This window comes from Mastomys coucha, chromosome X (assembly GCF_008632895.1).
Source record: "Mastomys coucha isolate ucsf_1 chromosome X, UCSF_Mcou_1, whole genome shotgun sequence".
NCBI lineage: Eukaryota > Metazoa > Chordata > Mammalia > Rodentia > Muridae > Mastomys > Mastomys coucha.
The window spans coordinates 51,946,678-51,958,794 of NC_045030.1; the positions used below are offsets into that span (position 1 = coordinate 51,946,678).

Sequence of the window (12,117 nt, forward strand, 5' to 3'; positions counted from 1 at the left end):
GACCAGGCTGGCCTCAAACTCAGAAATCCATCTGCCCCTGCCTCCCAAGTGCTGGGATTAAAGGCGTGCGCCACCATGGCCCGGCTAGCAAAGGCATTTTCAAAGTCAGTGTATCTGCTTCAGTTAATTTCTGACCTGCTGGGGATGCTTAAGAACTTTGACTAAAGATTCAAGCTTCTTTCAGCAAAAATGACAATGATATGTCTTCAAGGATGATAACTAACATAAAGTATCTTGTATCAACAGTCCAAAAGATAGATGTTTCAATGCCCATATATAGAATAACATAATGTTTGCATATAATCTATACAGAGCTTTCTATATGCTTTAAATCATCTCTAGAAGGTTTGTAGGTACCTAACACAATACAAATGCTATGTAAATGTTACCATACTGCTTTGCTTAGGGAATAGATGAGAAGACATTGGTATATATTGAATACAGTACCATTTTCCCCCAATATTTTTGACCAAGGCCAAGGTTGATAGAAGCTGCAGATACAGAATCCATGGATATGGATGTCTAGCTGGTCAATGTATAAAGCCCTGTGTAAAAGTTGTTTGTGCAGTACCCAATATAACGTGATAGACTAGAAAATAATACATGATATTTTAAGGGGAATACCAAAAGACATGACCCAAGACCATACTGAATTTGCATTATGATCACAGTGGCAAATTTTGCAGAACAGTCTGGTGTAATCACATCAAGTGCTTTATAGCCCAAGAGACACAGTTTCTGAAAGGTAAGAAGACAGCGTGCTGAAAGAGCTACAGAGGCTTCCTGGAGAAAAAAAAAAATGCCTGGTGTGGCAAGACAGGAAAAAGCCAAGGTGTAGTCATGGCCTTCCACTTGGCACCTGAGTCTGTGAAGAAAGTTAATGATGGTACTGTTGATTTCCTAGAGTGAGTACATTGGCAAACATGATAAGAGGCGAGACTGGATTTCAGGCTTCACAGGATCTGCAGGTAAGAGCCATTATCCACCTTCATTGCTTCGGTTGGTAGACCTAAGCTGGTTATAGAGGACCTGGGATGGCCAGTTTCCCAGCATCCAAGACCACAGGCTGGCATTCATTCTCATTTTTCTCATCCCCACACGCCTAGCATGTTCTCCGGGGTCAAATATCTCAGACCCCACTGGCCACACACTTCTGCACAGGAGCTGCCCCCCACCCCCCGGCTACCTTCCACAGCCAGCATAGCACTGCACTCCTTGGGGCTGATTTCTGAAGCAGTTGCTCTTCCTTATCTACTGACAAAAAGTCCGCTCTTCCTTTTACATAATAGTTCATTTGGGGATAAAGTTTTACTTTTAGGATGTTTTTACAGAAATCACTCTCCATGGCCAAATGAGACATAAACATGGCTCTTAATGAGGTCTCCTTTCAGTTTCTGAAGGGCCCTCTTATCCTGATCCTGTTCCCTTAAATGAAAGGCAGCTTCCTTTGTTGACCCTCACACATTCCTTCCTGGGCCCAAAGGCACTCTGCCTTCCCCATTGTGAGCCCTTACTCTTTCTACCACAGTTCCTGCATTTGTCTTCCCCATCAGTCCTCAGGTAGGCACCTAGTTTAATGTTTTATCAGCCCTCATCTTTCCTGAGATGTGCAGCATTAGTTCCTTTGGACTGTCGGGAGCCAACCAGATTCTTTTCCTACTTAAAATTCTAAAGGCCCTCACTCTATAAGGTCCAACAGCACAAAGCAGAGATGGTTTGCCCAATGAGGTTCCTTTGTAGTCAAGAATGCCTTTAACATCTCCTACCTCTCTTCCTGCCAATCGGGGAGAGAAGCTCATTCTAGAGACCCCTGGGACAGAGCTAGTATTACACTGCACATTCAACAAAGTTGTATTCCTCACCTTCATTTTTATCCTCACCTCTAGACTTCTCCACTGTGCTGCAGGTACTGCTGTGGTGACCATGACGAAAGCAGCTGTCTGGACCGATAGTCGTTACTGGACTCAGGCCGAGAGGCAGATGGACTGCAACTGGGTGCTCCACAAGGAAGGTAGAAGGCTCACATGGGTTTGTTCCCCCAGCCCTGGACCCTAGACTAGGTTTGAGGAACTACAGGTGAGTGGATGTCTGTATGGTGGTTCGTGGCCTCCATGGGAAGTTCAGGAAATATGAGGGCATCTCTGATCTTTGAGGCAGATACATGTGGTAGATAAAAGTCTGCCTATGGCATCTGGTGCTCGCTATTCTGGGGAAGTGACATTTGTGTTCTCCCCCATCTTTCAGTTGGCATTTCTCCAATTGTCAAGTGGATCTTAGCTGAAGTCCCTGATGGAGAGAACGTGGGCTTCGACCCCTTCCTCTTTTCTGTTGGTATGTTCTTCTCTTGGTCCCTGGATTTGTGTTAGCTGTTCAGCCTCCTGGGACGCACACATATTTGCTTAGGGAGAGGGGATCTTGAGGTTGCGGCTGTAGAAATATTTTGTAACAAAGAGGTATTCATGAATTGTGTAATTAAAATATGTTAAAAAATGAATCCATTTTTTATTGTAAAAAGCATGAATGTAAAACGCCAACCTAGAAGACTTGGAATAATTAAGATCTAGTGGATAAGTAGGTCTGGGGTGTCCTTGATCATCCTCTGGGTCCTGGAGTATACCAATCATGGTGCTTGGGATCTCTTAGAAAACATTTTCTGGAAGGTATCTTAGAAGAGTGAAAAGTATGGAGAGGGCCTTTGAGCAAACCAGGGCTCCAGGGAATACAGCTCCTCAAGTTCTGGGGCCCTAGACAGATGGATAACACATACCATCAAAGACTTCATGAATATGCATTAAAAGGCTCCTACTTCCAAACTAACCTCTTTGTTGACCTATGCAATGCTCTGAATGGTGACATTACATCCTAATAAAAAATGGCTTATACCTCAGAAGGACTGTCCCCAATCACTGACCCTTTATGAAGACCAGATTAGGGTCAAGGGTATAATATGTGGTGGTAGAGTACTTGCATCACATCCACAAGGTCCTGTGTTCAGTCCCTAGTACTGCACCAGGTAATGGGGCACAGAAATGCAAAATTAGCTAATTGACAGTGGACAGCATCAAGGCAAGAGTAGGACAACTAGGTTTGGAAAGCAGGAAAATACAGATGGAAGATGCACTGTGAAGGAGAGGTGTGCATGGAACTTCAGCAAGGCTATGGAACCATAGGAGCCAAGCAAAGGCGAGGATGCAGGACTAGCTTTGTGTAGACCAGATTTCCCTGAGTTGTAAATGGATGAGGGGCAAGTGACTCCTTCCTATCTCTGCAGATTCCTGGGAATATTATGATCGAGGACTCCAAGACTCCAACAGACACCTGTTATCTGTTACAACCAACCTTGTTGATGAGGCATGGGGGTCAGAGAGGCCCCCAGTACCAAGTCAACCCATTTATGCCCTACCAAAAGAATTTACAGGTGATTCCATAAGCCTATTCTCCTTCTGAATTTCTGCAAACGAGGGTTCCTACTAGCATAATCCCCAGGGCTGATGGCTTTTTCCCCCTGAAAATGTCATTAACCAAGGCAACAAAGTAATGTTTTACAAACCACCTGAGATGCTTGGATAAAATGTAGAATTTCCTCTCTCTCTCTCTCTCTCTCTCTCTCTCTCTCTCTCTCTCTCTCTCTCTCTCTCTCTCTCTCTCTCTCTCTCTCTCTCTCTCTCTCTCTCTCTCTCTCTCTTTCTCTCTCTCTCTCTCTCTCCTCACAGAGTCCAAAGGTGTTCAGACTATATTTATTTAGAAAACACTGAAATAAGCAGTATTAGGATTTGAAGAAAAATACAGCAAAAAAGGAGGGAACAAGAGAGTCAAAGAAAGTTGGAACAACTCTTAAAAAAAAAAAAGTTTTCCATTGTACTATTTTGTGTCTTGATGTTTGGCCTGCATGGTGTCTGTGCAATCAGGTGCATACAGTGCTTGGGGAGGCCAGAAAAGGGCATCAGACACCCCTGGGACTGGAGTTACAGATGGGTGTAATTTGCCATGTGGGTGCTGGGAATCGAATTCACATCCTTTGGAATAGCAGCCAGTGCTGTTAACAGTTGAACCATCTCTTTAGTCATCATCCTGCTCTGTCTCCAACTCTTCAAAAAAAAAAAAACTTTATTAAAAGAACAGGCCCATAGGCCCATGATCATAGTCGTTTATCTGGAAGTGGAAACTGACAGACTCATTCAGTCCTTTACTTCTGGTTCTACTCTAATGAAGGATTTAGATTTTGGACAAAACTGACTTGGACAGAAGAAGTAGATGACTAAGTTCAGTGTCAGTCTATGGCACAGAAGAAGGTTTTGGCTGGACCACAAAAGAAGGTTAATTGACCCAGAAAAGTCTACCATCTGTAAGCAAGACCTCACTGGAATGATCTTAGTCTGATATAAAAGTGCAGTTTGCATTATAATTCTTGTAAGCAATAACTGAATTCTGGCCTGGGCTAGGGGACCTATCATGAATCAGGGTCTTGGTCACTAACCTCCCTGGAAATTCTGAATGAGCCAATGGAGTTGCTTTTCTTGTCATATTGAGCAATCTGAAAACCCCCTTTCCACACACAAATCCACATATTATTTCTGATTTAGAAAGGAGTCTAGAAAGTGAGAGGGAGATTTCAAAATTGTGGCTATGATGAAACAAGTAGAAACAGTGTCCAATTTTTTTATCTGGTCCAATGTAACTTGTTGGATCGTTCTTTTGTGCACCTTGACTTAATTTCTAAAGAGACTTGCTATATACGAGTGTTTGATCATAAATACCACTCATCTTACTCAGATATAAAGGCCTCCATTGTGCCAGGGAAAGGTGAGGATAACATGGAAAAAAAGGCTATCAAGGATTGAGACAGAATTCAAGTGGATTTTGTCACTTCCCATAAGCTAGGAGATGCTGAGGAGTCATTAGTCTTCAAGGAAAAGCCATTTGGAGTCAGAGCTTAGCCCAAAGAACAGAGTTCAGCTTCAAGATGCCTAGACAAAAATGAATTTTTCCTCTCCAGCCATGTCTAGGTGTTAAAGGTGGAATGAAGAGGCAAAGGCAAGGGGTGGCTGGCACATAAAATGTTAGCCACTCACACGTCAGACCATTTGTGTATGATTTTGCTTTCTCAAAATAGATCATAGGTACACATCTTTCTTTTGTGGGTTCTAAGTTGTTGGGTGTTTTGTTTTGTTTTGTTTCTGGGACAGGATCTCACTCCATAGCCCAGACTGACATTATACTTACTATATTGCCCAATCTAGCCTCAAATCCACAGTGATCCGCCTGCTTCAGCCTCCCATAGAGGCATGAGCCAGCATACGAAGTAATTCTTATGAATCTTAATCATAATTTTAAGTGGAAGAAGCCACAACTTGTATGATTCCATTTATATGAAACACCCAGCATTGGCAAATCCATAGAGACAGAAAGTAGATTAGTGATTTCCTGGGGCTGGAAGGAGAGGAAATGAGGAGGGACTCCTTAATGGGTACAAGGTTTCCTTTGGGGATGTTGAAAATGTTTTAGAATTAGATACTGGCAATGGTTGTGCAACACTGTGAGGATACTGAAAGCCGGCTGAATTGTGTACTTGATGAAGGCTAAAATGTCTTGTTTTATCAGAATAAAATAAACTTTAAAAGTATATCATACCCAGAGCTTTTGGTTCTGGTTGAATAGTTTTACCCATTTGCATAAAGTTTTTTAATAGCATTAAGTTATCATGTCTGTATCTGGGCCCAAGTAGGAGTCTTAATGCTTATGAAATTCTGCTGATTTTCCCCCTAGCACTGACTTTGAAAGATTTTTAATGCCTTGCAGGAGGCAGCAAAGGAGATGAAAACTGAACTCCTGGAACCCAGATATATGCACTCTAGAAAGAAAAATAATGGACAAAGTTGAAGACCACTTAAAAGACTGAAAAGCTTTAATAAGAAAGCTCAATATTCCTGCAGATTAGGAGTGTGGGCCAGGCCCATCACACAGATATGGGTTCAAATTCGAGCTGCACCTCTTAAGCTATGAGACTCTGGGCAACTCACTTTACCTGTCTGAAGCCTCACTTTCCACATCTGTAAAATGGCACATGCAAGAATTAAAACAACACATAAAAAAGGCTTAGTCCAATAGTCATGGCTTATTGAGTGCTGGAGTTACTGTTGGGCAAAGTTAAACACAATCCTGGTTCTCTCTCTCTCATCTCTCTCTCTCATCCTTCTAGAGCAACTCTTCTGTTCTTTCTATGTGTTTATTGACAGGTCAAAAAAAAAAACCAATATGAGACTTAGCAAATGCCTTTCTACAGCTTTATAAATGGTGATCCATTTGACTTAAACCTATTGAGTTAGACACTATTATTCCAACCCACCCTCATCAAACAGATGTGCAAAATGAGACACAGAGGTGTCATGTGATTTGATCACCACCATATCCAATTACTAATAGCAGGACTGTGGTTGAAGCCCCATCTGGGTTAGGGGCAAGTCATTACTAATGCAAGTCAGATCTTGTTTGATGTAGAATTCTACTGCTTTTGAAAATACAGAGGGCTGAAGTAGTTCGGTCATAGAGTACTTGCCCAGTGTTCAAGGCCATTGGCTCCATATCTTCCACCAGAAATAAAGGAAAACAACCATTCTTAGGGAGTTTCCCTGGATCCCTATGCCAAAGATGAGTTATGTCATTCATACTCTCTTTGGGTTCCTTTGCTTCTAGGGGGCACTTGGCAGGAAAAAGTATCCGCCGTCCGAAGCTCTATGCAGCACCACGCCAAGACTCCAACTGGGGTCCTTCTGTCTGCACTTGATGAGACAGCCTGTGAGTGGGGATTTGGGAACACAAGTGGGTCCGGTAGTCCCAAGCTTCCTGGACCTTGCAACACAGAGCTTTTCCTAAAACAACTACATATTCACCAGCTTCTATGAGCTCCATGGTCATAGTCTATGGGAACTCAGAGGGGAAGAGAGCAGCTGTTTGAGGCTATAAAACAAGGAAGCCATGGACCTCCAAGCAAATGGGTCACCTGAGAAATGTACTGGCCAGAGCATATTATGTCTCCTTAGGAGGAAGAAGGCCCACAAAGCCACCAGCAGCCCTGGTTGTCCTTCAGGCCAGCTTTGACACCCAGGGTAACCCTATTCTGTCCCCACATGGCTGAGGGCTTTCTGTCTAATTCCTAGGCTGAACTTCAGTCATTTGGAGAATGTACCAATACTGAATGCTGAACGTCACCTATCTCCATTTTAAGGGGGAGACATCTATAGCTCTCTTCAGCATCTCGATGATCTCTAAGCTTAAGAAACATTCAGAGGCAGATGCCACAAGCTGCTGTCAGTAGTAATCTTGAAGCCAAACTAAATTGTGGAACATAGGTATCATAAATGATGGCCCCCATTCAGAACGGCCTCAAACAATCCCATCAATTCTTTTCCAGGGCTCTTCAACCTTCGTAGCAGTGACATCCCCTATAACCCCTTCTTCTACTCCTATGCACTGCTCACGAACTCTTCCATCAGGTACAGCTTCTCCTTGGCTTACTGTTGTGAGTTTCCTCTTACTTCCACCCTATCCTATACCACTGATGTCACAGTCTTCGGGGCACTCATAAATTTGGGTACCTACCACCTCACACTTCTCTAGGAAATTTCCCACTAGCTGTTCCTGACCCCTTGACTTCTGGTCCCAGGGAACCCAAGTTTAATCCCCTGGTTCTCTATGTTGGCTTCCTGTGACCTTTGAATCAAAAGACTGATTCCAATCCCATGTGTTCTTCTTGGTAGTCAGGTATTCAGGACCCTCCTGATCTTCCCTCTCCACATAGGTTGTTTGTCAACAAGAGTCGCTTTAGCCTTGAGACCCTGCAGTACCTGAATACAAACTGCACATTACCCATGTGTGTCCAGCTTGAGGACTACAGTCAAATTCGTGACAGTGTGAAGGCCTATGCCTCAGGAAATGTGAAAATCTTGGTTGGGGTCAGCTATACCACCTATGGAGTGTATGAAGTGATACCCAAGGTAGGTTTGCCAGTCACTGGCCTCCTTCTGTTCCAGACATAACAACTGTCAAAATGGGACCCCTCCGCTATTGGGCTAACTTGTCAGTCAGCTAATGTGCACTGTATACCCCTGTAGACCTCATTGATAGGAGACTGAAGAGGAGGAGGAGGAAGAGGAGGAGGAGGCAGCAGGTGTGTCTGTCCACAGAGCCCATGGACTACTTTTTTGAGGAGACTAGATAAAATATAGCCTGGTCTAGACGAAGCTTTAGAGCCACCTGAACCTGATTCTGATCTGAGCTCTTTTCCTAAACGGTTGTGCAGTGACCTTGGACAAGTAGCTCAGTCAGTCTAGATCTCTGTATCCTTAAAATGGTAATAGAGTAGAGTACTTACAAGGAGTTGTTGTAGACTTCAAGGATATAGTACTTGTGAAGTCCATTGGCTGACATAGTATATGCTTGGGGGCTGGTAACCTCTCTGGTATAAGAAACTTTCACTGCTAGAACAACCTATGGACTCTAGCATGCCAGGTCTGACTGCTGGTACCAGAACAATGCTCATCAAGGAAACCTATCTGCCGAAATCTAGGAAAGACCTGCCTATCCTGAAAGTAGCCAAAGGAGAGGGCCTGGTCATGAAAGAGATCAGCAAGTCGTACAGTCTCGCCCCAGCTGGGACTTGCTCTCTGTCCTTTGTTAGCACTGCTTATCTTGGATTGGTGCATCTAGTCTATCTTTTGGTCTTCATTCTCAACAGGAGAAACTTGTGACAGACACCTACTCCCCAGTGATGTTAATCAAGGCTGTGAAGAATAGCCAGGAGCAGGCGCTCATGAAGGCCAGCCACGTAAGTCCATATGGCCCATTGGGAGGTCTGTTTGATGGGTTAGCCTTCTACATAGACAAAGCCTGAGGTAGACTCTAAAAGAAAGAAAGAAACAACAAAGATCTCTATTTATATCTATATAGATATGAAGATATTACATGTGGAGATTGCATTGCTTTGAACACTGCCTGCATTAAATAAGTATTAGATGTGACAATTTCCTGCCTGGCAAGAGGATGGCTCACTTTTTAGAATATTCTTAACATTAGGATAAAAGACCTGATTTTGAAAGATTTTTTTTCTTAAGAAAAAAATTTTAACATACACTACAGAACAGAAAATAGCCTAGAATTCCCTATGTTACCATTACCCACCTTCAATAATCAAGTCATGCCCAAAGCTGTTTCATCTGTAACCCCCCCACTCCCCCACCCCCTTCCCACCCCCGTGCATGACCCTCCTCTCCCACCCCTTGCTGCTGGATTATTTTTAAAGCAAATCCCACATATCCTATCATTTCAACTGTCACTGCTTCAGTGAGTATTTCTAAAGATAAGAAGGCTTTTAAAAACATGAGCACACTCTGATTAGATATAAACATTAACGAGAATCCTTTTGCTATCCAGTAGCCAGTAAAATTGTCATGTTTTTAAAGCACTCAGTCCCAGGGCAGCTATCTGATCATCTTCCCTAAGTGAGGAGGCTGCCATTCTGGCCCGCCTTAGTCACGGTTTCGGCTTCAGGTGCGGGACGCTGTGGCCGTGATCCAGTACTTGGTCTGGTTGGAGAAGAACGTGCCCAAAGGCACGGTAGATGAGTTTTCTGGGGCAGAATACATTGATGAGCTACGACGGTACTGGACTTATTATCTTATGGTGCGGGGGTGGGGAAGTGAGGAGTAATTAGTCCCCTTAGGAAGAAGAAAGATCCTGCTTGTATTTGGAAGTGAGATTGACAGGTTCGTGGGTGGTCTGGGAGCTGTGCTTGGGGTGTTGGAGATAGTCTCCAGCCCTGCTGAAAGCGGGGGACAACCCAACAGCACCCCCTAGCGAATGCCTCAGACACAGTTCGTTCTCCCTGGGAAAGGCCTGCTTAGGCCAGGGGGCTCCTGGGACTCTTGGGAGCTTCCAGTAGAAAGAAGGCTTCTTGAGACAGCTTGAATAGCAGGTTTGAGATACAAGACATAGCACACGGATGGGTTGTTTCTCAGATACAGGGAATTACCTTTCTTCTCTCCCATAACTAAAAAGTAGAAGCAAAGGGCAAGAGTTGGTGTCCATAATCTATCTTTCTCTGTGCTTGAGTATTCTCTCTATATGTGACAGGACAAAGCTGACAGGAAGCGGGATTGGGAGAGGTCAATGGAGTCAGGTTGGGGTCAAAGCAGCTGGGCCTTTGCTGGGTGACATATCCTAAGTTACAGCTTAGTCCCTGGGCCGTTCTCTGACCATTCCTTACCTTGCCTTGCCTAGGAAAGAAAACTTCTCCTCTGGACCCAGTTTTGAAACCATCTCTGCTAGTGGCCTGAATGCCGCCCTGGCCCATTACAGGTACTTCAGAACAAAGAATTTTCTACAGTGCTTGTGAGCAGGGGGTCATGGTTGTGAGTATAGAGGACCTGGGTTGGGAAGGGGATGTTCTGAGCTTTGTATCAACATTTAAGGTTTGGGGCCTTCAGGTCTGGGTGGTCAAGGGAGGAACTCCTTTGCCATTTGGAATCTCCTTGAAATTAAAAGGCCTGAGTATGGCATTTGTTCCCATTTGGGGAGTGCTTGAGTGCTTCTGGGGTCTTCCGGGTTCAAGGAAAGCATAGATTCTGTTAGAAGTTCTTTCTGGGAATGTGTTGCTATCTATTTTTCTGAAATAGTTTTATTGGCTTGGGTTTTTTTGTTTGGTGGTTGGGTTTGGTTTGGTTTTGGGGGATTTTGGTGGCGGTGGTGGTGGTAGTGGTGGTTTTGGTTTTGGTTTTTTTGAGACAATGTTTCATGTAGCTCAGGCTAGTCTCAAACTCAATTTGTAGTCAAGATTGGGTTTCCTCATCTTCCTGACTCTGTTTCTTAAGTGCTGGGCTTAGAGGTGCACACCACCACAGCTAGCTTGACACAGGGTTTGTTTCATAACTCAGTCGGGCTAGCAACTTGTGATTTCAGATAGGAACATCACACAAAACCCCACAGAGAAAAGGCCTGTCTATTCAGCCTCCGTCAACCAGAGTGAGTGCAAAATATAAGTTAGACAGATAACTTGGTCTCATAGAAAACAAACCACGGAAGGCCTGCCTGATAAAATTTGGCGGACCAAATTAACCAGATACATTAGGTTGGCCTGGACTTAGCAAAAGAGGAGTCAGAGGCCCTCCAGAGAAAGACCTGGCTTATGTAAGAGTTCCTTTCCCTGATGCCTCCCCAACCCTTGCCCATGGAAGCTCGAGAGTGGTGGAGCTGATATACCTCAGTCCCCCAAAATATTGTCCAGCCCTATTCTTAAAGTCCCCTTTCTTCCTATTCCCTAGCTCCTTGGGGCCCTCTTGGATGCATCAAGAACTTACAGAGAAAGAAAGTTCAGGCCCAGAACCTCTTTGCTCTGCTGTGGACCTGATGCAAGCCTCTTGCCTCTGTGGGCTTGTTCTTATGTGAGGAGAGATGGCCAAACCAAGTAGCCTCTGAAACTCTTAGCTCTTTTTCCCAAGGACTGCTTGGCCATATGCAGGATAAACAGAAGTATGATAAGACAGCAGCTGCAGCTACTGTCAGAGCCAAGTGCTTCCCAGGATTTGGGGGTGGGAGGGTAAAGATTGTTATTTCCTCAGAGCAGAGAACCTGGAAGGCTAGCCCCCAAGTAAAGAGAGTTCTTCTCTTTCTCTTTAGCCCCTGTCCTCAGCTCCACCCTGTTTGCCTAGTGCAGGGTTCAGAGTTTCTCCTCTCAGTATTCGTTCTCATTCCTAGCCCGACAAAAGAGCTGCACCGTAAGCTGTCCACAGATGAGATGTACCTGGTGGATTCTGGGGGGCAATACTGGTATGTACACCCCATTGTGCCTTGGCCTAGCTCTCAGCTCAGACATTCTGGGCTTCCTGAGGCTGGCTGAAGCTGGCTTTCCTGAGTCACAGGTCTTCATTTGATTAAAGCAGGGAACTGCATTGAATAAGCCCTGAGCAGCCTTCTCATGTTCCCATTGTGGGCATCTGCACAGTAGAAAACACACAGAGGTTAGAATAATGGGGGCACTCATGCAGCACCTGAGTGAGAATTAGAAAAAGACTCTACTTGCTTTAAGGAAAAATTTTTTTCAAGTCTGCAAATTATTTACACAGA

At 44.3% G+C, this 12,117-nt stretch overlaps 1 protein-coding gene across 1 annotated transcript in view; it reads left to right on the plus strand.

Annotated features, from left to right (window-relative positions):
* The window catches only part of Xpnpep2 (X-prolyl aminopeptidase 2), a 30,277-nt gene that overhangs the window by 8,339 nt on the left and 9,821 nt on the right, over positions 1-12,117 (plus strand). Inside the window, exons 5-15 of the mRNA XM_031356116.1 lie at positions 905-968; positions 1,907-2,011; positions 2,245-2,331; positions 3,272-3,418; positions 6,694-6,795; positions 7,412-7,493; positions 7,799-7,994; positions 8,735-8,824; positions 9,547-9,656; positions 10,276-10,353; positions 11,749-11,820. Of these exons, the coding sequence (XP_031211976.1) occupies positions 905-968; positions 1,907-2,011; positions 2,245-2,331; positions 3,272-3,418; positions 6,694-6,795; positions 7,412-7,493; positions 7,799-7,994; positions 8,735-8,824; positions 9,547-9,656; positions 10,276-10,353; positions 11,749-11,820 (1,133 nt within the window). The remainder of the gene's footprint in view (positions 1-904; positions 969-1,906; positions 2,012-2,244; positions 2,332-3,271; positions 3,419-6,693; positions 6,796-7,411; positions 7,494-7,798; positions 7,995-8,734; positions 8,825-9,546; positions 9,657-10,275; positions 10,354-11,748; positions 11,821-12,117) is intronic.